This window comes from Eulemur rufifrons, chromosome 14 (assembly GCF_041146395.1).
Source record: "Eulemur rufifrons isolate Redbay chromosome 14, OSU_ERuf_1, whole genome shotgun sequence".
In the NCBI taxonomy this organism is placed as follows: domain Eukaryota; kingdom Metazoa; phylum Chordata; class Mammalia; order Primates; family Lemuridae; genus Eulemur; species Eulemur rufifrons.
Window position 1 is genome coordinate 17,046,665 of NC_090996.1, and position 26,654 is coordinate 17,073,318.

Consider the following 26,654-nt stretch of genomic DNA (forward strand, 5'->3'; position numbering starts at 1 on the left):
CTTTACTGCTACTTAGAACAACCAAAATTAGATCTGATTAAATATTTTACTTTCAACACTGCTAGCATACTGATTTAAGAAAAAATACCGTGGAACACATATCCATGGAACTTATAAAGTTCCAGTATATTTAAGGGAGAAATTTCATTGATAACAACTATTAAGATTTCAAATCCTTTTTAGTCTGTTCACTGAGATATTAAATTTCAGGAGACAGAACCCAAAGGAAGATGAAATTTCTTTTTAATCACTTTGGCTTTTTCCCCCCCTTTTTTGTTCAATAGTTAAGATCTTTCCTGGTGGGCATTTCAGCAGGATATAACCAAGAATCCATGAACCCAGCAGGGCAGGGGAGGCTCAAAAAAAAGCAGCTAATGTGGCTGCCAGCATGAGCAGCAGACCTTTATCTTAACTTCAGATTAGCTGTGGATTTTTGGAGACCTCTCAGTGAACCGTGTGAACAGGATGTAAGACGACAGAATCCACTCTGAGCGCAGGTCTCCTGGGAAGGACAGTCTTCTTGCTGTCAGAGTCTTGCTTGTGACACGTCCTGGCTGTTGACAAAAAGCTGCCCTGTTTACGAGGTTTAAAGGCCACAAATTCCAGTGCAGGCAAGGACAGAGGCGTGGCGCTGGCTCCCATGCCAGCCGTCAGCTCGCGGCCACGAGCCCGCGCTGATCAGTGTGTGGCGGGCACGGCCTGCAGGTGCTGCAGCAGCTGCTCGCAGTAGGCAGCGGAGCGGTGCTTGTGGAGCACGGCCTCCGTCTCCCTCACCAGGACGTCCGGGAACAGGGCGCTGCCCTCTTTGAGGACCTCTGTAAAACAGCAGAACACCCGAAGATGCCGGGAGTAAACATCAAACCAGTCCTGCCGGTACGTGCACATCAGCTTAATATCAAACTTAAAACACCTATAAGAGCATTTTCAATTTTCCCGATGCTGCTGAGTTAGTACACAACAGTCACAATATGGACAAAACTTAAAGAAAATCATCTCCCTAGAGTTGCTGGCAGACCGTGAAATAGAGGCACCTTCCAAACGGCCCTAGGGTCTTTAGGGTGCATTTTTGGCCTCCGGAACACTTTCTGCATTAACAAACTGGCTTAAAAAATAACAATTTCCTTATATTTATTGATGCTGATTCATGCGACATATAGTTATTGCAAACCTACTGCGTGCGGATGCTGTGACACAGCAGGAAACGAAACTCCATCCTGTAGAGTTCGCGTTTCAGCAGGGGAGTGGTGGCTAACGACCAGAATCAAGAAGGCAAACGTAGCCGGGGGCGGTGGCTCACGCCTGTAATCCTAGCACTCTGGGAGGCCGAGGCGGGTAGATGCTCGAGGTCAGGAGTTTGAGATCAGCCTGAGCAAGAGCAAGATCCCGTCTCTACTAAAAATAGAAAGAAATTATCAGGCCAACTAAAAATATATATAGAAAAAAATTAGCTGGGCATGGTGGCACATGCCTGTAGTCCCAGCTACTCGGGAGGCAGTAGGATTGCTTAAGCCCAGGAGTTTGAAGCTGCTGTGAGCTGGCTGACGCCACGGCTCTCACTCCAGCCCAGGCAACAAAGTGAGACTCTGTCTTGAAAAAAAAAAAAGAAGGCAAACGTGTGGCGTGCTCACGGTGACATGTGAGATGGAAAAAAACACGGAGCCAAGGCAGGCAGTGGGTGCTGCAGGGCAGGGGGGCCGAGGCAGTGAGGGGCATGGTGGGGGCCGCTGCGGTGATCAGGCGGGAGATGACCAGATTCTGCCGATGGTTGTGAAAGGGGGGGCCCAGCAGGACCCCAAGTCTCAGCCCTGCAGCTCGAAGACAGATGGCCACTAGGGGCTGTGGGGACCCTGCAGGGAGGGTGGGCAGTGGTTCCAGCAGTAAGGCTGTGGTGCCCACCGGACCTTCAGTGGTGCCCACCAGGAAGCTGGAGGCAGCTTTGGGCCCAAGCACTGGCCGCTGCTGTCGTTTCAGGCAATTTCCAATGACTCTGATCCCCGCCTTCTTTCCGTTATCCGGGGAGCACCGATGCCGCCGCCGAGTAACCCGGGTGCTGGTGCACTCACTCACTTGCAGACCATCTGACCGCGCAACTCCAGGCTGAGGTTCTCAAAGCGTGCTTCCAGGATCCCGGGGCCCCAGGACCCTTTGGGGGAGCCTGTGAGTCACAGCCACGTTCACAGTAACACTCGAAGTTACCCGCCTGTCACTGCGCTCACGCTGGCACTGACGGTGCAGAAGCCGGCTCAGGCCCACGGCCTTCCCTGCCGCAGACTCACCGTGAGCACACAGGCTAAGACGCGTGTGGGGTGAGTGCTGCACGAAGCGCTGGTACGGGGAGGTGTGACCAAGCTGGGAGCTGAGCCGGCGGCTCTCCCAGGAGCGTTGATTTTCCTCGAGAGCTCGGCTGACCGACGACAAACTTGAAGTGCAGACCTGGTACTTGGCAGAACATTTTCTTGAAAATGAGTCAAGTGAGTCTATCACCCCAAGGAGAGCAAGTGACAGTATTTGTGGCCGAGGATAAAATTCAAACTTTCCAGCAAAAAATCAGAATTATAAAAAACTTGTCTCTGTCACCATGAGCTTAGACTCTTAGACTCCGAGATCAATGCTAACAAGTGTGATTTTTTGACATTGCACAACAAAACGTATCCACATTGGGAAGATACACATAATATTTTCCAAATGACATTGTAAAAGCAAAGCCGCTACGTTCAAAGTGTGAGAGGGACCAGTGGATTTTATAATGAGCACGAAAGGTTCCCTGACAGGTTTCAGAGTCTACACTGCAGGTACCTTTGGGAAGCTGCACCTGTCAGCTGTCGGCACAGCACCAAGGACAACCCACAAGCACCAGAAAAGGCCACTGTTAATAAAATACTCTTCTCTTTCCCAACTACGTATGAATCCAGAGGTGAGGCCAAGCCTTTTCCATGTATTTCGGCCAAAACAATGTGTCTCATAACTGACCCACTGCGGCAGTGACGTGCAGATCTGGGTGTCTTCCGAGCTAGACATCAAGAGACTTGCAAAAACGTGATACAATGCCACTCTTCTTGCTAACTATTTTGTTTTGGAAAATACATTTTCAAAACACATGTTGTGGCCGGGCGTGGTGGCTCACGCCTGTAATCCTAGCACTCTGGGAGGCCGAGGTGGGCGGATCGTTTGAGCTCAGGAGTTCGAGACCAGCCTGAGCAAGAGCGAGACCCCATCTCTACTAAAAATAGAAAGAAATTATATGGACAGCTAAAAATATATATAGAAAAAATTAGCCGGGCATGGTGGTGAATGCCTGTAGTCCCAGCTACTCGGGAGGCTGAGACAGGAGGATCGCTTGAGCTCAGGAGTTTGAGGTTGCTGTGAGCTAGGCTAACGCCACGGCACTCACTCTAGCCTGGGCAACAGAGTGAGACTCTGTCTCAAAAAAAAAAAAAACCACATGTTGTGTTAATATAGAATGGGTACTATTGTTATTTTAAACAAAGTAACAAGTATTTAAAATTTTTCTGAATTTTATTTTCTATCATAGTCAATATGAGTGGCTACAACCCACTAAGCCTTGGCGTGCGAGCGTGCGGGGCCCTGAGGCTGCTGAGGGACGGCCGGGTCCTCTGAGCCCGGGGCCGCCTGCGCTCCCTGCAGCTGCTCAAACTGCTCAGCCAGGAGGACCCCGACGGACACACTCAGCACAGGTATCAGAATTGCATACAGGTCATTAGAAATCTTACCTAAAACTGCATCCTGGACGGCACTCTCTGGGTCGTCAAGGTACACGAGGAGTTCTTTATACAGGTATTGGATGCTGCTTTGATAGTAAGACTTCCCATCGGCGCCTTTGATGCACTTCAGCCAGGTGATTAAGGTAGAGGCAGCTGCTATCCTCACGTCGTTGGAGACATCGTCCAGACGTTTTAGGAGTTCTGGAAGGAGGGGGCCAGGATGAGAGTGTGTGAGATTCTGGAGCAGACATTTCACATATAAACTTCCACTGAAGGTGCCCCCTTCACACACCTGTGAGGCACCCGCCCTCAGGTCCCAGGAAACCCACACCTCATGGGGAGACTTCCGTGCACCTAGAGCCCACCGCAGGGTGTGCCCGGTGTCCTGGGACTCCTAGGCCCCAGCAGATAGGGTGGAAGACAGTGACCTGAGCCCCTTGAGGCCCCTCTGATAACCTGCCCAGCGGGCTTGGACAGCCACTTGTATTTCTGCTGAGCCTCCGTGAAAAGACCATTCTGATGCTGGAAGCAGAGGAATGACCCTTGCTGATGGGTAGAAACTTTTAAGTTGATGGATAAGATTTTTATTTTTATGTTTTATAGAGATGGGGTCTTGCTACATTGCCCAGGCTGGCCTTGAACTCTTGGCCTCAAGTGATCCTTCTACTTCAGCCTCCAAGGGTGCTGGGATTATAGGCATGAGCCATGTGCCCAAACTTGGATAAGATTTTTATCAAATTTACGCTTTTCTCCCATCATCTTAAAAAAATCTTTGGCACCTACTACCACGTTATCTTCTGGACATTCTCAGAGATCAAGCCCGTAAAATGAGTCAGCAGGTGAACACTGACACACGCACAGGGTTGGGGTGGGCGCGGGCTGCCCTCACACTCGGAGGGCATGCTCTGCCCGCAGCAAGCTGCTCCTGGCTTACTGAAAGGCATGAACAGCACCCAAAGATCGGATGTCCCACCAGGACGACATGGCTGTGAGATGGGACCCACTGGGTCAACTCCCGGGAAGCACCCAGACCCTTCCCTGAGGGTGCTGGGCTTCTGGTCACCACCTCTGGTGCAGGTACAGGAAAGGAAGCCACCGTAGGGCTGGCCCTCTGCGGAGCACCGTCTGAGCACCCTCAACACAGACGCCCTGCGAGGCAGTGCTGTCACTACACACACCTCAGGGATGAAGGACCCAAGTCAGAGACTTACATCCCGTCCAACGTCAGCCAACAAACAAAAGCAAAAGAGCAAGGACACGTTCCTCCGAGGGCATTTCTCATGGGCTCAGGCCAACTCTGGAGTCACAGGAGGCCTTTGCTACTGTGTTTAGGATGTCACTCCCCCCTCTCTAGCTGTAAACAGAAAACGCCACCTAAAAGTCCACTTTCGTGACAGCATGAGGCCACCCTTTCTGAGCAGCCGTCAACTCGGGCACAAATGGGCCCGTTCTGATACCAGCGCTCATTGGATCGTCACAGGAGGTCCAAGGGGCATCTGTGCTCACGTCTCAGGGCACCTTCCCTGCCCAGCCACGTGGGCGACAGTTCTTCAAACACGTGGCCTGGAGAAGCACAGAACAGGCACTGCGAAACAAAGGAGCCTACAGAGGAATCCTTTGTAATGAAAATAACTACACTGGGATTTGCCGTAAACTGTAGGAAAAATGCCCAAATATGTGCAATCTTTTCACTAACTTTTGTTTTAAAAAGTGAGTGAAATCCCAACCAGTCCTGACAGCCAAGAAATCACTTTGATGGAACTTGTTCAAAAATAGGACTATAAAGACTGCAGTAGGAACAAGACATTTGTTGTTACAAAAATAGAAACAAAAAACCAAACTTGAGAGAATGTGTGGGAAGGCGCCCAGACCCCGCGCAGCGCGTGGATTCTGGACCTGCCGGTTCATGTCTGTCTCCAGTTCCGGGAATTCCAAGTAACCACCCCTCCAAGGCTGTCCCCCACCATCCCGCTGGCCCCCACTGTCCTGGGACCCTCTCATTCCCACTCCCCGTCCTGCTTCCTTCCCCACACTTTCCATCTCCTCTGTGCTTATTCTCAGCAAATTCAAAGTTACGGTCTTTCAACTCACTAACTCCGTTTTCAGCCACGTTTAGCCTGGAGTTTATCCAATGCATCAAGTTTTACATCCCAGTGACTATTCTTCATTTCGAGGAATTCTTAAAAACCATCTTTTAAAGATTACTAAATATTTTTGGCATACAAAGAGTACAGATAATGAAAACCTGTGTAGTCATTTCCTGTTTTAAGAAATAAAAAATAACGAGCCTGGTGTGGTGGCACAACTGTAGTCCCAGCTACTTGGGAGGCAGAGGTGGAAGGATTGCTTGAGCCCAGGAGTTTGAGACCAGCCTGGGCAACACAGCAAGACCCCATCTCTTAAAAAAAGAAAAAGTAACAGCTGTATCTATCTGCAGCCACAGCACACCCTGCCCTATCCCAGCCCTCTTCCACCCTCTCTAGGGCTAACTCCTGTCCTGAAACCCAGAAGGTGTTTTCCTTGTTTTCTTGTGTTAATGCTATTTATTTAGTGACATTTTATCTGTCTTAGCTGTGTCTGGACTCATAGTACCAACTTGACTAGAAGTCAAAAAGTAGCATTTTCTACTTTTTCTATAAAAGAAACCTCTGTCAAACTTAAATAAAATCGTCCTTGGGTATCTGTGGCCCTAGGACCCCCGTGGACACCCAAATCCCCAAATGCTCAAGTCCTGATATAAAATAGGAGTATTTGCATATAACCTGTGCACAACTTCCCATATACTTTACATCATCTCTATATTACTGACAGTGTCTAACGCAATGCCTACACATCACTTCATTCACGTGGACTAAACATAGTATTCGGTGTGTGGCAAATTCAAGTTTTGCTCTTTGGAACTTTGTGGAATTTTTTTCCCCAAATATTTCTGATCCAAGGTTAGTTGAATCCATGGGTGCTGACAGAATTCTGGATACAGAGGGCCGACTCTATACACACATGCTTAGAAAAACAAAAATCTCCTACCAGGATAAATCTTGATGAATTTATCCGGATCAAGCACGTCATCAGAGGTTTTTAAAAATATATTAATAATACGGCATGAAATTAATCGAGTCATCTGAGAATCTTCCTCCAGGGTGGTCAGAATGTGAGGCATCAGCGTTTCCTGCACGTCCTGAATCTGCAATGAGCAAACACAGCGGGGTGAGTCACAGCCAGATCCATCCGAGGACGAGGATCACTGTGCACTCCTGCCAGTAAAAGGCGTGGTTTTGGTCTTTTACGTATATTTTGATACAAATACAGTGGAGTTTGGAATGCTATTTTAAAAATGTCTCACCTAGGAAGTAGACTGGATTCTTGATTTTAAAATTTAGATAATTTGAACAATTCTTATTTAACTCGGTCAGTTGATTTTTTTAAAAACATATTTACCTCTCTTTAGTGAGGCCTAAAACCTGCATACAGTGCAAGTGCACGTGTCTGATAGTTTCTGGACTGTTTAACTTAAGGAACGACGCCTGCACGCCAGGAGGTGGTGCTCACGCTCCGCTCAGGCGCCTGGCAACGCATCTTCCCCCGGAGCTCTTGTGTCCCAGACTACTCACATCGTGATACCAAAGTACAAATAAAAGCAAGAGCAGAAATATCGAGGCTTTAATGTGTCTGGTCTGTTTCCTAGTTCCTGTGTGAGCTGGAGGTACCAGTGAAGATGGTGCAGGAAGCCTGAGCCTGTCCTCTTCAGCCTGACGGTTAAAACTTGGTCTTGTAAGGAACATTCATTACATGATCCTAACAAAAGGTGACCAAATCCTCATCGAATCCCCAGATTATCAAAGGAAACAAAATGTTAGCACCAACTCACGGTCCTGGCGCCTCCGTTCCTGTTGTCGCACCCGCTCCACCCACACTGCAGGCCCTGCTGCCTCCCCCTTCTGAGCACGGCCTCTGCCCACACAGCTCCCCTAAATGGAGACTGAGCTGCTGCCCCCAACCCCCTGCGTGTTCCTCACTGCACAAGGTCTGCCAGGGGCACCATGGAGGCCGGTGGGCCCTGGCCTGGCGCCCCTGCTCCCACTGAGGACGCTCCCGGAGCCGTACCTGCTTGGCTGACAGGACCTCGCTGCTGGTGAGTGCCCAGAGGCAGGACACGGCAGCTGTGCGGATGGCCGCGGCTGTCCTCCCCGCATGCCACTGCAGATTGGGGACCAGGATGTCCTTTGCCACTGTCTCGAGGTAGCTGTGAAACTGCCTGGAGCCAAGTGCAGAGAGAGATGAGCAGGGCAGACGCTCTCTTTGGAGGACATGTTTAGTTTGGGAAATGAACGGGGCTGAGGGGAAGCCAGATGGAAACCGAGGACTGGACAGAATCGAGGGCACCTGCGCTTCCCCGGGGAGCCGCCTGCAGGGCCTGGGGCTGTTCCAACGGTGGGGAGGGGAGACAGCTGCAGTCACAGAGCAGGGGCTGCACTTCCAGGGCTGCAGCAGCCCCTCCTGGGACCCCGGCAAGCCCAAGGGTGTGTTTTCAGCCTTTCTTGGCTCTGTCGCCAGAGACTTCTCCTTTCACTCCTCCTCGCTCCAAGGACGGCTGAGCCTAGCAGCCCCATTCCCACCTGTGCCCACCCTGCAGACACAGGCCCATCGGGTGCCTCCGGCCACAAGGTGAGGCCCCAGGGCCCTGAACACAACAACTCGGGGATGGGACATTCCTGCCAACAGTCGGGTGACTTCGTTTCGATGGTGATCAACCAGCTTAACATTCCATTAAGACAAAAATAAAGCAACATAAAACAAGAATGCCCAGCCCTGTGTTTTCACTTTGCCTGCCTGGATTGGCGCTGCGTTAGTGCCACACCTCAAGAGCCCTGTTAAAAACTACAGCAAGAGAAGCCTTCGTATTTCCTACCAGCCCCACTGCACCTACAGGCCTCCACTGGCAGATCAAAGACATGTTTAGTTGAACAAATCATTCATATCCTGACATCATTCCAAAGTACATTTCCAAGGTGGCTCAAGTCTCCAATACCAGCTATTTAGCTGAATCCCAGAATGTGCCAGAGACTATTCCACATGCCCAGAGGCGTCCCTGACCCCTGCCCATCGTGGCCCCTTGGCTTTGGCTGTGTTGGCTTCCGGCAGAGGCATTTCAGAACCAACAGCAAAGGGAAAATGAACAAATCTGGAAAGCTGATTTGGTGCAGGATGATTTGCACATATTTAATTAGGTTTTTAATGTGTTTTAATTTTTACACAAAGAGCTGCCATTTCCTGCACACCGATTTACAAGAGGACTCTTTGGAATGACTTAACCCTGCGCCCAGCTCCAAGGTGACCCATGCAAGGTGGCTGGGGAGAGCCATGGCCTTAAGGGCACAAGTGCTGGCTGGGCCACGATACAGAATGACAGGCTGCAGTCACACAGGCGCTGCTTCTTCTAGCATCGGCTGGAACCTGCCACCTGAACCGCCAAATGATGGAGAGTAAAAAAAAGCAGCATGTTACTTTCAAACAATGAATTCTATTGCATACGGGAAGCTGCACACCTGGGCCCGGACCAGGTCCCTCTAAGACAAGATCTGCCAGGGAAACCTGCCCAACAGGCTCCTTCGAAACACGACCACCATGCGGGGGCCCTGCTGTCGAGAGACCACATTAAGTGGGCAAAGTGCTCATTAAAATCATGCACATTGCCTTTGCCAGCAAGTGATTTTACTCTGAGGCTGTCAACATTTTCCTGGGTCTCAGCCCACAGGAACAGAGCCCTGGGGAGGACGTCTCCGCCATGGCGCCCCCTTGCGCCTGTCTCCGTCGGATTCTCCAAGGGCATCTCAACAGCAGCTCTGGCAACAGCACAAGGCATGACCTGGGACAGGTGGCCCAGGCCCAGTGAGGGCTGCAGGACCCGACACCGTAGCCAGGAGCCCAGAGCGAGCCCAGCAGAGGCCCACGCGGCAGCTGACACTCTGGGCTCTGCATCCGAGGGCCTCCTATTTACAGAGGGGATCGTGAGCTAACTAGAGGGTTACAGTCCCCAAAATGGGCACATTCTCAGACCAGGAGCCCCTGCCCTGAATCTCCAGGCTGTTTGTTTCTTTAGCACTTCTGTCAGATACAGGGTGGGCATCCTTAATCCAAAAGTCCAAAATCCAAAACTGTTTGAGCGCTGACATGACGTGCACAGGAAATGCTCGCTGGAGCATTTTGGATTTTCAGATTAAAGGTGCTCAATCAGGAAGTATGATGCAAATATTCTGAAATCCCAAAAAAACATGAAACACACTGGTCCGAAGCATTTCAGATAAGGGTAACCAACGCGTATGAGGACGACCGTGGAACCTTTAACGATCCACGTGAGTCCAAGGTGGAAACCGACTTTTCGGGCACCCAGACCTCCCGAGCACCCGCCATGGCGAGCGTCTACACTGCTGGCACAGAATGGGGGACCCCCATACAGAGTGGTTGGCACGATTCCCTTCCTGTTGTTTCTATTTAACAGGGCCATGAGATATCATACCTAATCTATCATTTTATAATCCTAAAGATCAAAACCAAATGGATTTTAAAAATCTTTCTTGCCTGTTAAAAAAGGCTAATAATTTGACTAAAATCATTGCAATTCGAATAACTTACTTCTAATACCAGTTTCTTTCCATAAGAAGTTCTTTAAGTGCAGTTTCTTTTGGGAACTTAGCTCAAGCCTGAAAGCTGTATCTGTTAACTCTGTTCCACTCAGAACCTGTTTCACTGCTCCTCACGGAATCGGCTGAGTTCTGGGAGGGTACAACCTGGACCCCGCCACCTGCCTGTGTGCTGTCTACATGGCTATCTGCCGCCAGCAGGATGGTGGCCAGTGTCCTCAGTCAGTGTCCTGTGGTCCCTCCTAAGCCTTGAAGGTTTGCAGACAAGCAGGAAACAAGATTCCTGCCGTGTGATGGCTGACACCCAACTGCAGAGAGGTGGGGGTGACAGACAGAGGAGGGAAGTCTGCGGGACCAGGTTCTTTGCATGAGAAACGTCAGTGTGTCACCACACTGTGACAGTCCACTGCCTCAGGGTAGGGGCCCGGTGCTGACAGAGCCCATAGCATCTCTGTCCTGCTGAGACCTGGCGGGGGAGCTAGGGTGTGACCAGGGTGACCCTGCACACCTGCTGACTTAACAGAGGAAACTGAGAGGGCCCTGAGCAGCCCCAGAGGCACTGGGTGGGGCCTGTGCCCCCACAGCAACTCTGGACTCCCCTGCATCCTGGAAGCCACCCCAGAGGAGGCGTCCTGAGGGCTCCGGCAGCAGGTTCCAGCCGAGTACTCGCTCCTCCCTCCCTGTGCTTCTCTGAGCCCTTTCTGTTACTGCACAGCCATAAAACCGGAGGCCCTTAATGTTCTAATGCTAACTACAAGTTCTTTTATGGAACAGAAGAATATTTCTACGGTTTTAACCATCAGTGGTAACTCAATCAATTCTGTCAGGTTTGAAAGGTACCAAAATGCTTTTAAACCTGAGAATAGCCAATATATAAGCCATTAATAGTTAATGTTCCCTGAAACTTTTTCATTCAATGGAATTTTAATGACCATACTACATCGACTTTGATGTAGTGTTTCTCTGTACAGTGCATTCACTGCCAGCAACCCTGCTGTTTACCCAGCGAGGACAGGAGTGTCGCCGGACACAGCCCACCCAGAAGCCCAGAGGCCATCCAGAAGCCCAGGGGTCACCCCATGCTCCCTCAGACCTCGGGGTGAGGGGAGGGAGGTGGGGGACCCCGGCCCAGCCCCCAGGTGGAGCCACACAGACGCAGAAACCGACCTACCCCTGGGAGTCCACGGTGTCCTTTGCTCGCAGCAGCAACTTGGACAGGAGGGAGAAGAGCTTCAGGCGCAGCTGGGGGTCTCTGGCTGGCTGCAGGCAGGCCCTGAGCGTGGGGACCACGTGCTGCAGAGCCTCTCCGAGGGCAGGGCCTGGAAGACAGACAGCAGCAGCTGGCTCCATGGTGCCCCGGGGCTCCACGCTGTGCCTGTGTAGCCTCTGAAGACTGGAGGCGGCCTGTGCTCTCAGCACAGGACACAGACCAGGGGCACGTCCCACTCTGGGGACAGACGTTCCACAGACACTCACACGGCTCCTGTCAACCTTTCCCACATCACCTCCTCTCCTTTCCGGATCATTGAGGTAACAATAAAAGAAAAGTAACTGAGAAAACTTTAGCCTCTCAAAATCCCTCTCGTCATTCAATATATACACTTTTTATTTTCCTTATACTTTTCCAAATTCTTTTAAAACATTAAAGTCAAGCCACATTTTAAAGATAACCAAAATTGATCAAATTAAACTTTGCAGCCATCATCCCTTTTTAAACGTATTACTTCCTTTGCGCTGGAGCTGCAAGGTAAAGCAAACACAGAAACGTATCATTAGATGAAGAAATGGGTGCGAGTCTCCCCGTGCTGTGAGCAGGTTTCAAGCACAGGTAGTAACAGTTAGTATTTGGGACTCACTGCACTGTGACTGGTGTTTAGACACGAGCTGCGATTCACAAGTGCACAGGCCACAGAACACCTTCCCTGCTTTGCCTCGTGCCAACAACAGAACTTCCTACGTTAGAGTGGCCACCCTCAAACGATTCTGTTTTGTAACACATTCTGCCAACTCTTAACAAGCTGGAGGGGCAGCCAAGCAACCTAAACCTTTATACTTTAAGATACAGCGCCTGAAGCCTTGTGCGTAAATGCCTGCAAAATGAACAAGGGAGGACCTGTGTTAACGCCAGCCGGTGTGAAAACGCGTGGCTGTGCTGACCGGCAGGATCCCTCCAGCACGTGAGCACAGGGGTTTGCCTGGACCCTCTGCCACATCGCCCAAAACCCTGGAAACGTGTCAATCACAGAAGGAGAGAGAACATTCAGGAAGTATCAATCTCCCAAGACTGAAGCATTGTATTCACAAAGGAAAACAGATGAAATCCATAAATGAGAGGAAAGAGTGAGCGTCAACCATGTCTTAAGTACCCTCCTGCAAAGAAAAATTTTAATCTGTGCACTCCAACAGCCATTCTTTACAAACTGGGTCTGAAATTATTTTTAATACTTAAAAGTCTGGGTTAAACAAATGCTCCCTAATAAAGAGAAAAAACGTTTCTCAAAAATGTAGGACATTTGTCATTGCCTATGGTATAAAAAGACAGGTGGATTTGGTAGCCAGCACACTCAACGTTAAGCACTCCGCGATGTGTTACCACCACCTTGGGAGCAAGTGCAGCCACCCCCACGGCAGGTCACGGCCGCAGAGTGAGCGAGAAGCCTACGGGGTAGAGCCCTGCGAGGAGCACCCAGAACCCGTTCTGGACTGAGCACAGAGAAAAGGCATGGATACACAACATTTACGCTTCAAGAAGTCAAAACACTTTTAGGAAAATAAAAAGAATATATGCAAAACCATACGCCAAAATTTCCCTGAAGTGGCTTCTTCCCTTCCATGTGGTTTAATCCTCACCAGCATGGGGTTTGCCTTTCAGACTCGAGTCAATGTGGAAGGAAGACCAAAAAACAGGATGTTTCTAATGCAGCCAATCTTCCTCTTCTCAAACATTTTTGTTTAAATTTTAGAGACGGGGTCTCGCTCTGTTGCCCAGGCTGGAGTGCGGTGGCATCATCACAGCTCACTGCAGCCTTGAACTCCTGGGCTCAAGTGACTCTCCTGCCTCAGCCTCCCGAGTAGCTGGGACTACAGGTGTGCACCACCATGCCTGGATAATTTTAAAATTTTTTATAGAGATGAGGTCTCACTATGTTGCCCAAACTGGTCTTGAGCTTAAGTGATCCTCCCACCTCAGCCTCCCAAAGTGCTGGGGTCACAGGTGTGAGCCACCTCGTCGGCCTTCTCAATCATTTGAAACGGTGAACGGCATCAGCGTCACCACAGTTTGCGTCACTGCCACACTGCACAGCAGCAGCCTCTACACGAGCTGGACTGGGCACTCTGGGTCTGAAAATCACTGCTGATTTTTAAGAATTGCCTTTCAAAATGAAATATATCCAGCAAAATATTTTCCACAGATAGGCTAAGTTCAGAGTTTTAAAGGCCAGGCTGAGGCTGGGTTTGCTCAGCTGTGTGCGGTGTCTGCACCTGGCTAGAACCCCAGCTTCTTGGACAAGTGCCTGGATTCTCTGGGTCTTGCTTCCCTGTCTAGATAATGTGTGCAGGCACCTGCCCAAATGCTGCTGCTGAAGCCACAGGAACCCCTGAAGTTGGTGGTGTCCCCACTGCAGGAGTGTCCCCTATGCCCCCAGCAAACCTCAACAAAACACAAGGTAAGGACACACCTGGTGCCCCATAGATGTCCCACATGTGTGCTGCCTCCCTACAGGTCCAGGGTGTGAGGGGATGTGACCACAGAGGAAGGTGCTGTGACCGAAAGGAGAGCCACCTCTGCCTGTCCACGTGGACCCTGAGCACGCAGCACTCAGGACCTGGCTGGGCAGATGTGGCTGGGCCACCCCCAAGGATGTGGGTCCCTCTCCGTTGGCACCATCTGTCTGTTGCTGTTTACTGGGGCATGACTCCTTTCAGAGCACGCTCACTGCCTCTGCCTGTGTCTGCTGTAACTCAAGGTTGGACCCGAGAGCCAAGGGCCCTGCGCACTGGTCCTGACGCCCACTCCTGTGGCCTCCCCACGACACCGGCACCCAGGGCCTTGGCAGGACACCTGACCCAGCACGGCCAGACGCCCCAGAACTAAGGGCTTTCCTGCCCTGCGACTTCTGACACCATTTCTGCCTTTTTAACACTCCCTACATTTTAACTGGAAAGAACACACATTTTCTGGCCTAAATACAGAAAAGAGCCTGAAGTCCCAGGTGATGCTCAACTGCTGAAGAGTCAGGCCGACAGCTCCTTCCCAGGCTCTGGAGGTATCTTTGATGCGGGCCACCATTTCTAGAACATGATAAACCCCAAACCTGCCACGCTGACGGCTGCCTTCCCAGCACTGACCTTCCTGCTCACGCCCAGTCTCCCTGTCCCTTCAGGCTGCACCATGCGTGTTTTCCCGTGTTGTGAACCAGGTATAGGACAACTATTTCTATCAGCTGCCCGGGAACCTCTTTAATGGAAACATCTTTACGTATTTAACTTCCTGTTAGGTACTTGGGTCACTTCGGATTCCTGTTATCAAATTATGCCCTATTGAATATTTTGGGTACGTAAGTTTTCCCATAAGAAGAATTATTTCCTTAGGATAAATTCTCATGAATTTGGTTGTTAGATAAATGGGTGTGAATACACTGACAATTCCAGAGTGTACTATAGAACTGCTTTCCAGAAGAACCATGCTCATTCACGGCGCTGCCAGCAACACTCAAGGCTCCCGCTGGACAACACGGAGCGTGAGCTTGTGGCGAGTGGCCCAACCTTAGGTTACAAACGTGGCACCCACAGTCTTTAACTCGTATTTCTTTACTGTTAGAAGGGCAGAAGACCTTCCCACTCTGTATGAGTTGAATTAACTCTTTTTAAAAAAATATAATCTAGATATTTTGCCTATTTGTTTGGGGTTAATGCTTTTATCCTCATTTTGTGTGAGCTCTGTTTAACACAGATCTTACACTGCCACATTTACCGGAAATGTTTTCTGAAGGCTCCTTTCCTTTTGTTTTGGCTCTAGATGTACACAGCCAAGTCTGTATCTTTCCTTTGTGGTTCTCCCTTTCTGTATGCTTAAAATAATTACATTTAAACTTACCTTTTCAGAGAACTTCTGAAAATAAGCTTAATTAAAAATTTCTCGGCCGGGCGCGGTGGCTCACGCCTGTAATCCTAGCACTCTGGGAGGCCGAGGCGGGTGGATTGCTCAAGGTCAGGAGTTCGAGACCAGCCTGAGCGAGACCCCGTCTCTACTAAAAATAGAAAGACATTATATGGACACCTAAAAATCTATATAGAAAAAATTAGCCGGGCATAGTGGCGCATGCCTGTAGTCCCAGCTACTCGGGAGGCTGAGGCAGTAGGATTGCTTAAGCCCAGGAGTTTGAGGTTGCTGTGAGCTAAGCTGACGCCACGGCACTCACTCTAGCCTGGGCAACAAAGTGAGACTCTGTCTCAACAAAAAAAAAAAAAAAAAAAAATTTCTCGTATTTAAAAAATTTATTTTAATCCTTGTGCTTTGTCTGTTTATTACAGTAGTACGTGTTCATTATAGGAAACTTGGAAAATACAGAAAAATAAAGAAGAAAGAAGAAAACAAAAATCATCTGTGCTCCCAGGACCCTGTGTTGGAAACATCGTGTTATATTTCCTTTGAGATTTTGCACACACGTGTGCACAGAAGAACTAAGATAATCGCTGGGTTAATGACTCGTGGTTTTGCGACCAGCTCTTGTCCCCGGGCAGGGTGCTGCCAATTCTCCTGTTTTTTGGTGTGTGATGTGAGACGTGGGCCCAGATAAATTTGTTTTCCAAGTTGCCAATCAGCTATACCAACATCGTAAGAAAAACTGCTAATAGAAATATCGAATCTTAGCGAGACGACTGCAGGCGCAGTGAGCGCAAGTCCTCGCTGCAAGGCTGGCCCCAGGCTCTGCTCGCCGGTTTTCTGACCTGTGAAGACTGGAGTAATGTGATTTGTGAGATTACTATGGGTGACACTCAGTAAAAATGCAAAACTAAATACACTGGGCCCCCATCTCCAAGAGACATGGGGGGGGGTGGAGGGTTTGGGGTCCTGCTCAGTCTATCAGCTGTGTGCCCCTGGTCAGGTCAATGAAGTTCTCTGTGCCCCAGTGTCTTTGTCAATGAAATGGGGTCAACAGTTCCTACCACACAGAACAGCGATGAGGATTTGACGCTGTCTGTGAAGCAGTTAGGACGGTGCCTGGCACACCAGTGTGTCATACTGTTAGCAATCATTAGCATTTTCTTTATATGGAAACATGGTCCTGACTACACTTGACAAGAGTAATTTTGGGTTTTCACCTGGGCTTCAGTACTGGGCCACCAAGATCAACCCTCTGGCAGGTCCTGGGCCGCCTCCAACAGTGACGACCAATCTCTGCAATGTGCAGGAGTCACACATTAATGCGATGTATCCTTAGACCCAGAGCATAATTACAGCACTTTACACAACCAGAAAGGGGTGGTGACACCACTCAGAGGTGCACAAGGGTGCGGTGCACGACAGAACCATGGAGGCAAGTGAAGAAAAAACCATCAAGCTCGACGTGTTTATAGTTACTTGGAAAAGTACAGGATATATGCACTAAATCATAATTTCTTTAATGAAAACTTCACTAAAATCTGAAGTGTGCATTTTACATCTGTAACAAAGTATCATAAAGTCGGTCACACTGTTCATTTCAGCACGTGCCTGAATTTGGAAGCGCATGGAGAACTGATAAAAATGCAGGCGTTTCAGAGGGGCTGGGGCCACGTCCTTCTAACTCACATGCTCAAAACACCACTTGGGTTGGATGTGCTAAATTCTGCAATAAAATTCAGATGTATTTGAAGAATACCAGCTACAAAAGAGACCATGAAAAATCACATTTTCAAGGTCTAACATAAAAAATGTGTGCCTGGGCACACTTTAAAGAGCTACGTCACAGTCTTCAGTATGATGTCCTTAGCATTTTAAAAGGCTTTGTTCCTTAAAATGCTTGTTCTCCATAAGCAAGAGGGACTATCAGCTATTTTTAAAAAATATGTCTCAGTTAAAAATAGCTCAGTTAGTTCTGGTTCACAGAAACCTCTCGTGTCTGAGATGACGGCAGCCGCGGCCCCATGGGGACTCACCGGACTGAGAGACGACCACGCTGAATTGCGCGAGTTCTGGAGAGTGCACGGTCCAGTCGCCGTGTGACGCGGTCAAGTGCTCCAGCAGGGGGCCCATGTGCTTGCGATACAGGTCCTGGCTGCCGCTGACGCTCTCCACTGCGGCCAGCGCAGCCACTGCCTCCCCAGCCTGGAGGGGAAAGTCAAACGTTGAGATGACAGCCATTGCCGTTGTTAAGGCTCAAACTTCCTCCTGGAGCCTCATCTGAGGGTAGGAACCACTTAGGCCCACCAGGAACATTCCGCCAGGAGGGGACCGCACCATGGAAACCCTTGCGGGAGAGCGTGGGCTGCAGCGGCAGAGCTGTGGCCTCGGTTCCCACCTGTGTTGATGCTGTTTATACAGCAGACGATGAAACGGGCAAATGTGCATCTACTGAACATCGCGGTGCCAGCCCTGGGTTTACCCAAATCGAGCAGAGGACAAACAGCTCTGAGGCTGGTGTGGGGGGACCTGAGGAGCTGAACGCAGACTACGTCCCCCAGGACCAGCCTTGCCCTCCCAGCTCAGCTTTTACCCTGGCCAGTGCTGCTCTGGAGGGGCAGAGGGTGGGAGGTGAGTAGCGATGAGCTGGCCAGCCACCCTGCAACCTGCGCCTTTCTGCTGTGGTCTAAGGACATCAAGTGCTCAAGGCTCTCTCGTGGCCCCACTCTGAGGCTGGGGGCTGCTCTGCGGACTAGCCTGTCCTGCCGTCATTCAGGGGCCCAACGAAGACTCCGCTTTTGCTGATATTTACAGCCCTACCAGTGACAAATTGTCAGCTGAGACACATGCCCTTTGGAAAGGTCGTTTTTAAAGAGAGAAATAAAACTAAGGTTAGAGAGGCCCCAAGAAGGGAGAGGGAGGGAGTAGGCCTCCCCGACTCGAGGTTCCCTTTGGAGCTTTCGGCCCGAAATCTCCCAAAGAGAATCTGGCTGACAACATCCAGCGAAACCAAGTCTCAGCTCTGAGCAGCGAGACACCCAGTGTCCAGACGGCCCTGGGAGCCCACGGGCAACTTGGGGTAAAAAGAATTTTAAGCATAAATATTGAGCCAGTGGAATAGAAATAATTCTGTAAGGCAATCACAGTAGGAAAACCATGCAGTATTCTCTCTCCAGACGTTCAGTCCCACACGCACATTCTTTAAAACCCCACCCCAAAGTGTAGGTTCAAAGGCTACGACGGTCTTGTTTCTTGTTTGCTTCTTTGCCACCGACTCCGAGATTAAACAGCTGTCTTCGCGCCAGACGCTACCATGCGCTGGCAGGTGCAGGGACATCCCCAAAGGCTACCTCGGGACAGCTCTTCCACCCCTGCTGCTCAGCTCAGGCAGGTGCCGAGGAGGAGGTTTACAGGAGACGGTTACATTGCTGTACACCTTCCCAGGTGTGAGCTCCACCAGGCCACACAGCGGCAGGTGCCATCAACCTTACCTTGTCACCAAGGCCGGTGGCACCTGAGGCAGCCGTGATGGTCACCAGCACTTCCAGGAGCTGCAAGCCGCACCCGCCACAGTCCTCGCGACACACGGAGACGAGGGCCTGCACACACAGCAGCAGGCGCTCCAGGTAAAGGTCCTGGGAAGAGAGCAGCACATGGCAGGGTCAGGCCTTGGCCCCATCCCACCCCCAAGGCTCACGGGTGAGGGGGACAGAGCCACTGCGCTAATCCCAGGTGCCAGGCCACGGACTCAGGCACATGGACCACATTAAGGGTGTGTTGGGACAGCAGGGGAGACAGAACATAGGGGGTTGTGGGATTCACACTCATTTTGTGAAATGCTTAATGGTACTTTAGTTACATTAATATTTTAAAAAGTTTTCACACGGCAGCAAGACATGCTGTGGTATTTATAAGTGAAATGATAGCACATCCTTGATTTGCTTTACAACACCGCAGAGTTCTCCTCACTCCCCACAAAGTAAAAAAAAAAAAAGTGGCACAAGGCAGATGTGACAGCAACGCGAAAGAGTTGGTAACTACCGAAGCCAGTGACAGGTGCGTGGAAGCCCATTCTGCTGTTCTTCCTACTTCTATTTTTGAATATTTCTGTAGCATTAAGTTTTAACAAAAAACAAATACAAGTCTATGGTTCAGAGATGCTTCCTGATTGATGATGGGGTGACGTCTCAGCTCTGCTCCAGAGGTGGGCTGGTCAAATCACGGCCCAGCCTGCTTCAGCGGCCACCACTACTCACCGGGGAAGCCACAGCCTGCAAGGGAAGGTGCGTGCCAGGGAACACAAGAGGAATTCCCGAGGCTTCCACTTATATTTACTTTTTTTTTTTTTTTTTAAAAACAGAGTCTCGGCCGGGCGTGGTGGCTCACACCTGTAATCCTAGCACTCTGGGAGGCCGAGGACGGAGGATAGTTCAAGGTCAGGAGTTTGAGATCAGCCTGAGCAAGAGCGAGACCCTGTCTCTACTAAAAATAGAAATAAATTAGTCAGACAACTAAAAATACATAGAAAATATTAGCCGGGCATGGTGGCACATGCCTGTAGTCCCAGCTACTCGAGAGGCTGAAGCAGAAGGATCGCTTGAGCCCAAGAGTTTGATGTTGCTGTGAGCTAGGGTGACGCCATGGCAACAGAGACTCTGTCTCAAAAAAAAACCCCAAAAACAGAGTTTCGCTCTGTTACCCTGGGTTTAGTACAGTGGTATCATCATAGCTCACTGCAGCCTCAAACTCATGGGCTCAAGCGATCCTCCTGCCTCAGTCTCCCAAGTAGCTGGGACTACATGTGTGGCCACCACATCCGGCTAATTTTTCTATTTTTGTAGAGATGGGGTCTTGCCCTTGCTCAGGCTGGTCTTGAACTCCTGGGCTCAAGGGATCCTCCCTCCTCGGCCTCCCGGAGTGCTGGGATTACAGGCATGAGCCACCACACCCGGCCTGTATTTACTTCTTATGACACCCTCTAACAGCCCTCCTTTATGTTTCATAAGTCAGAATGAGTCAGGACAGTGTTCATGTATGTACTTTATAAATATGATTTATAAACAAGTGCATAGATTGGAGGTATACGCTTAAACTTTGTTCTTACTGATGGGGCTATGAGTTCAAAAAAGTTTGCTATTTGGCTAGACAGTGGATTGGTCCTAAATTTCTGAATCAGTTCTACAATCCTGTGACTCTTTCACCAGTGGTATACAGAAAGCACCAAAGTTTAGACAAAAAATGCTCACTGCATGACAGCAGTTGGTCCACGCACTCCCAGACTCTGCCCTGCCCAACCCACTGAAGGTGCAGACCCGCATGGCGTGTCTTGGGACAACTGGGCGTCCCCAACTCCCAGGACAAGCCACAGGTCTATGTTTTTATTACAGCCCTTACTTTCTCACGGCCCAATTTCTTTTAGGCCTGGACTGACTGATTTCTGAGGATACGATCTTGGCAAATTTCTAGAATGACTTGTACTACCAATTTAAGGACCTTTTCATTTTTCAATTAAAATCAAAAGGAATAGTTTGTTAGAAGACCTAGGCCACTGTGCTTTTGCTGAGCTGCTCGCTACACGCCCGCGAGCCGGGCGCATGAGAACCCTGTGTCCTCACAGCAAGTGCCACCCTCGCGCTGCAAATACGGCAACATCTCTGGGGAAGTAACAAGGCTTCACATTTATAGATTTCTCTATATTTAACCAGAGACTGTTCAATGTCTGCCTACACACACCCAGAGAATGAAAAAGAAAAAAAGATACGGCAGGAAATAATACTCAATATTTTTTTGCTCCTGAAACAATGTTATCTAAGATCGTAAAAATTTTAATTCACTAGATAAAGTACTAGAGACTTTCATATTCCAGTCACGGCAACACTATCCCTGAACTTTGCTTTCCTGTAGTCAGGCAGGAATCGATGAGCCATGTTGTGTTCAGTCACCTGTCACTAAACGTGTCTTGGGGAGGAGCAGGGTCCCTTCCGCTGTGCTCCAGGCCCAATGCTCAGCCCAGGACACCTGGGGAAGCAGCTTTTACTAAAAAGCCAAATTCCTGCTAACCACAAAGATGCAGTTTGAGTCAGATTTGCAGTTTAGAATACATCTTCACGAACTTTGTTTTGCCTAAAATAGGATTTTTAAAAATTTCAGTTTATTCTGAATGCTGTATCTTGCCGTATCTTAACCTTTTCTTACAGCTACTGAAAAATAATTGTGGGAAACATAAACTACTTCCCAAATGACGTTATATAAACAAAGTGTGTGAGTCTCCCTCAACCCTGCCATGGAAAAGGACACAGAGCTGGGCTTGACTCCGAAACAGATGACTGGCTGAGACCTGAGTGTGTTCACCCTTTCTTGCCAAAAATTTAAGTCTGTTAAGAAAGGAGTAAAACAGGCCGGGCGTGGTGGCTCACGCCTATAATCCCAGCTACTTGGGAGGCTTAAAGGCAAGAGGATCACTTGAGCCTAGGAGTTTTGAGACCAGCCTGAGCAACACATCGAGACCCTGTCTCTACAAAAAATAAAATTAGCCAGGCGTGGTGGCGCATGCCTGTACTTCCAGTTACTCAGGAGGCTGAGGCAGGAGAATCACTTGAGCCCAGGAGTGTGAGGTTGCTGTGAGCTATGCTGACCACCACAGCACTCTAGCTCAGGCGACAGAGCAAGACTATCTCAAAAAAAAAAAAAAAAAAAGAAAAGAAAAGAGGAAAGAAAGGAGTAGAACATATGTCTTAGGATTTTACGACAACTGGTTCCTCAGCCTGGCCAAAGGGCTAGAATACACCCATACTCTGGAAGGATGCAGGGCTGGCTTCACTGGGGACCCTCAGGTGTGACTGGACTTGGTCAGAAGGGTCTCTCTTCCTCTAAAAGACTGAGTAAATTTTCCTCGACAAAACTGGAAGACGAGGGGTGGTCAAACACAAGACCTGAACTTGCTAAATCAGGTGATTAGATTTTTCTGTAGCCAACATTAAGATATGAAAATCACATTTTCTTCACTGTAAAGTTTGTAAGGTATGTATTTAAACACTTATATATATGTTCAAGTTACACCCTTCTAGAAAAGAATGCTTCTGGCTAGCAAATCTATATATAGGAATCAGAATCACTCTCAGAACCACCTGTGAGTAAAAACGCAAAACTTACATAGATTCGAGGATACGTTAAAAATGCATTTTGGGAAAAGCTGAAATGAGGCTGCAAACACCACGTGCGCACAGCCTACCCCATTCCCCTCCCAAAACTGCAGCTCGATCTCCCTCCGTGTATTTTGGAAATGGCCTTACAGGTTTACTAAAATGGTTTACAAACACGATTGTGAACTGTGCCACCCTCTTGTTTTGAGGGCAGAGAAAGGGCCTTGACAAAGGACAGGGACAAGCTGAGCGCAGAGCTGCCCCCCAGCTTTGTGGCCGTAACCACTAAGCTGCAGTGAGTGCCAGCCCCGTCACTGCAGAGGATGGCAGGGAGGGCAGACTCGTGTGTGCTCTGGAACTGCAGGAAGGTCAGCGCACAGCCTAGTGCTAAGGGACAGGGGTTACGCCCATCACAGCCAAACAAAAACCAAAGTCATTATTTTTTCTCCAATAGAAAACAATTATAAATTATTCCAGATGATTAAGCCCAACTATCTAGGTTGTTTCACCTTCAGATGTAATGGATTTACTGCTCAATTTAAAATGAAACAAATGTGTTTGGCAAACCTCAGGTCGGCTACTTTAAGCGCATCAGCTGCCGAGTGATGTGGGTGCAGAACGATCTCCCAATGAATGACCACTGAGACCAAGCACGGTGGGGACCCACGGGCGGGACAGGCAGCTGTGGGCCTTGTCTGTCGGCAGTGGGAGGCGCGGCTGCCCTCAATGCCAGTCACAGGCCCTGGGACCACCTGCAGCAACACGGGTCAGCAGAACTTTCCTCAGAGCAGACGTGTTCTGTCCTGAGCTGTCCAACAAGGCAGCCTCTGGCCACACGTGAGATGTGACTGGGCGACCAAGAAGGGGAAACTGTAATTAACTTAAATGGCCACTTGTGGCCAGTGGCTACAGTGCTGGACAGAACAGAACGAGGTCCCTACACCAGAGGCCACTGGCACAAGCATCCAGGCTATGCTATGGGCCTGGTATGGACATAGCACCAGGCCAGACTGATGGCCGCTGTCTGGCCAGAACCGCTCGGAGACACCCCTGTCCTCTGCTTCCTGCCCCCTCCCATGTGCTCTTACGTTCTCAGATGCTTGGCAGACACGGGGCTGTGCCAGCTCTGTGGCGATGACCTTCACATGTGGCTGGAGGGCTTCCTGGGGGCAGCCTTGAATGGCGGATGCCAGCACCAAGAGGCTGGAGGGGGAGGGCGACTTCTTCAGTGTTGCCAACATCAACTTCAGGAACACCTCCGGGCTGACGAACGTCCCGATCAGCTTCGCGGATCTCGTGCACTGCGGGAGGGAAACGTGAGGAAGCTGAGGGTCTGAGAACACTGCCCACTCCACGCCCCTCGGGCCTGGCCTGGCAGGGCTGCCTGCCCACCAGAGACGGGCCAAGTGGGAATTCGTGCTCTCGAGAGCACTCAGCACACTCGTCCTCTGTGTCCCTCAGAACTCCCATGGGAGAAGGCCCCAGGCCAGTGCATGGGACACACGGTTCGAGGCAGCCAGGGCCTGGCTCACGGGAGGCCGCATCCCAGCAGCTGGGCTCCCTCCGCGTGCCGCTCCTCCGATACCAGTGACCTAAACGTCTTATTAACAAACAGATAAACACACACCAGCACTTCCTCGCCCTGGAAAGCTCCTTGGCTATGAAAAGGAACAACTATTGATCCACGCAACAACCCTGGCCGGTCTCAGGGCGTTGTGATGAGCGACAAAAGCCAGTCCCCAAGGCCACACACTACAGAGATAAGAGCAGACCAGTGGATGCCAGGAAGGGGTGAGTAGAAAGGGCTGCGGAAGAGCTCTGTGGTGGGGCCAGGCACCTGCGCGGGCCAGCAGCAGGCACCACCGGGCTCCTGGCTTTGACAGTGTGTGACAGTCATGCAGACGGAGACCCTGGGTGGGGGAGAGGGCACAGGGACCTCTCTGTGCACGCTGTCCAACTTCCTGGAATCCATAAGTATTCAAAATAGAAAGCTAAATGAAAAACTAAAAGAACCCCCAAAAAACAAAACAAAAAAATGAGAACCCACCCTGCCTACCTGCTGCCTCCGACCCCCAACTCCTACTTGCTGGAGCCCCTGCATGTGCAGAGCGGAAAACACCAGCAGGAGTGGCCAGGCTAGACCCCAACCACCCGGCCTGGCTCTCATGGCTTCCGTGGCACTGCGGTCCCAGCTGGGTTTCTCCTCCTCCCTGTCTTTCGACCTCTCCCATCTCTGCCCCTCCACCACTGTGACTTGTCCCAGCTCCGGGTCCACAGAGCTGGGCCTGGTGGGGGAGGTGGAGGTGGGAATCTGACGTGCTCTATAGCTGAAGTCATCGGAACCCAGGAGGCCACAAGCCGCTCAATAGGACAAAGAAAGAGGAAAGGCCAGTGTCATCAAGGTGGGCACAAAAAGCTCAAAATGCTGGGTGGGTCCCAGCCCCCATCCCCTGGCATCTCACCCAGTGGAAGAGGGAAACAGTGATCAGATCTCAATGTGAACCAACCTGCGCCAAAAAGACCTAGGAAACTGGACCGGGTGTTGGACACGTGCGGGAACTGTCAGTCGCCTAGCTACGTGTGGCCGTGGCCCTGCACCGGCGTGAGAAAGGAAAGGCCTTCGACACTCAGGCAGAATCAGTCAAGGGCTTGATCTGCTTCCAAGGCCTCACATGACCCAGGATGGGACGGCACAGCAAGAACAGTGGGTGAAGCTGGGACAGCTCCTGGGCTCAATGCAGGGCTCTCTGTTTTTATGTGGGTGAGGATTTCCATATAAAAAGTAAAAACCACAACACTAAAGTCACAACACCAACGCTCCGTCAGGAAGGGCCTAGGAGGCTGAGGCTAGGCTGAGGGCCCCGGCCCGCCCACCACAGCAGGACCCAAATGGAGACCAGCCTCCCTCCTGCTCACCCTCACCGCGGCCCCGAGCGCAGGCTGCCCTGTGCCCACCACCGCGGAACCTCAGTCCTGAAAGCGCCCTGCAGACCACGTGCTCGGAGGCTGACTGTGCACAAGACACTCTGAACCGTTCTACAACAAAGAAACCTTAACTGTGTTTAAACTAATGTTTCCAAACTTACTTAGCCAGGCCCCCTTCTTCTAGGAACTATCGTTAGTTAACATGTCAGGACCAGGTCCCCGGGCGCATGCCAGCCTCCGTGACAGGCTCACGCACCCCAGACAGCGGGAAGGGAGCACAGAGGTGCTGATTCAAACAGCAGCGGCTGCAGCCATCAAACAGCAGCGGCTGCAGCCACACTGTGCTGAAGTGTGTCAAGTGTTTGGGCACAGCGGCTTTATTATTTGGTAGAGAAATGAATCCTTTTGAAAATTCAACTAAAACTATGGGTCATTTCTCTAGAAAATTCCAAAGTCTCCCAGAATTCTGGCTTGGGCATGGTGCTCGCAGAGCGGCGGGGAGCCTGCACACTGTGGTGTTCGAGTATAATTCTGCTCACTGAGCCCCCAGAGGGGCCGTGCTGGGGAACTCGCTGCAGCTACCCTTAACTGGGTTCATCCGGAACGTGCCCTCCGTGGACCGGTGTCCTGCGTGACACGGCACGTTCTCTCTCCAAGTCAGTCTGTGTGGCTGACATCCCCACCAGCCCCGGCCAACCTCAGAGAACGTTCGCTGATGCTAACCATCACTTAGTTTTCCCGTCCTGTATAAAATCAGCTTGGGGCTATAGAATAACGTCAAACAGAAGTTCAAGAGCTTTGTATGGAAGGATATGGTTAACAAAAAAGAAAACTTGCACAAAGTTTGGCTGCTATAGTGACAAACCTGATATCCAAAAATTGAAGCTATATGCCACATAAAGGTTTATATACAAGGATTTTAAATTGATGATAGTTTTTGAAAAGTAAAAAAACCAAACAACCCATGCCATGTAAAGAATAGGCTTAAAACGGCTTTTTTCTAAAATGTGGAAATTGCAACATTTACTCTAAATCAATAACGATTACTTAGAACAGTAAAAATCAAACGTGTTAGCAAAAGTTTCTGTGTGATGGAATCTGAGATTTAAGACGAGAA

The 26,654-nt window shown here is 50.1% G+C and overlaps 1 protein-coding gene across 1 annotated transcript in view; it reads right to left on the reverse strand.

Moving 5' to 3' along the window:
- Positions 1 to 265: 265 nt before the first annotated feature.
- DNAAF5 (dynein axonemal assembly factor 5) overlaps positions 266 to 26,654 on the reverse strand; it is a 46,742-nt gene continuing 20,353 nt past the window's right edge. Inside the window, exons 6-13 of the mRNA XM_069485867.1 lie at positions 23,701 to 23,913; positions 18,962 to 19,105; positions 17,507 to 17,675; positions 11,535 to 11,682; positions 7,827 to 7,977; positions 6,750 to 6,906; positions 3,732 to 3,923; positions 266 to 815 (exon numbers count right to left, since the gene is read on the reverse strand). Of these exons, the coding sequence (XP_069341968.1) occupies positions 679 to 815; positions 3,732 to 3,923; positions 6,750 to 6,906; positions 7,827 to 7,977; positions 11,535 to 11,682; positions 17,507 to 17,675; positions 18,962 to 19,105; positions 23,701 to 23,913 (1,311 nt within the window). The 3' untranslated portion in view covers positions 266 to 678. The remainder of the gene's footprint in view (positions 816 to 3,731; positions 3,924 to 6,749; positions 6,907 to 7,826; positions 7,978 to 11,534; positions 11,683 to 17,506; positions 17,676 to 18,961; positions 19,106 to 23,700; positions 23,914 to 26,654) is intronic.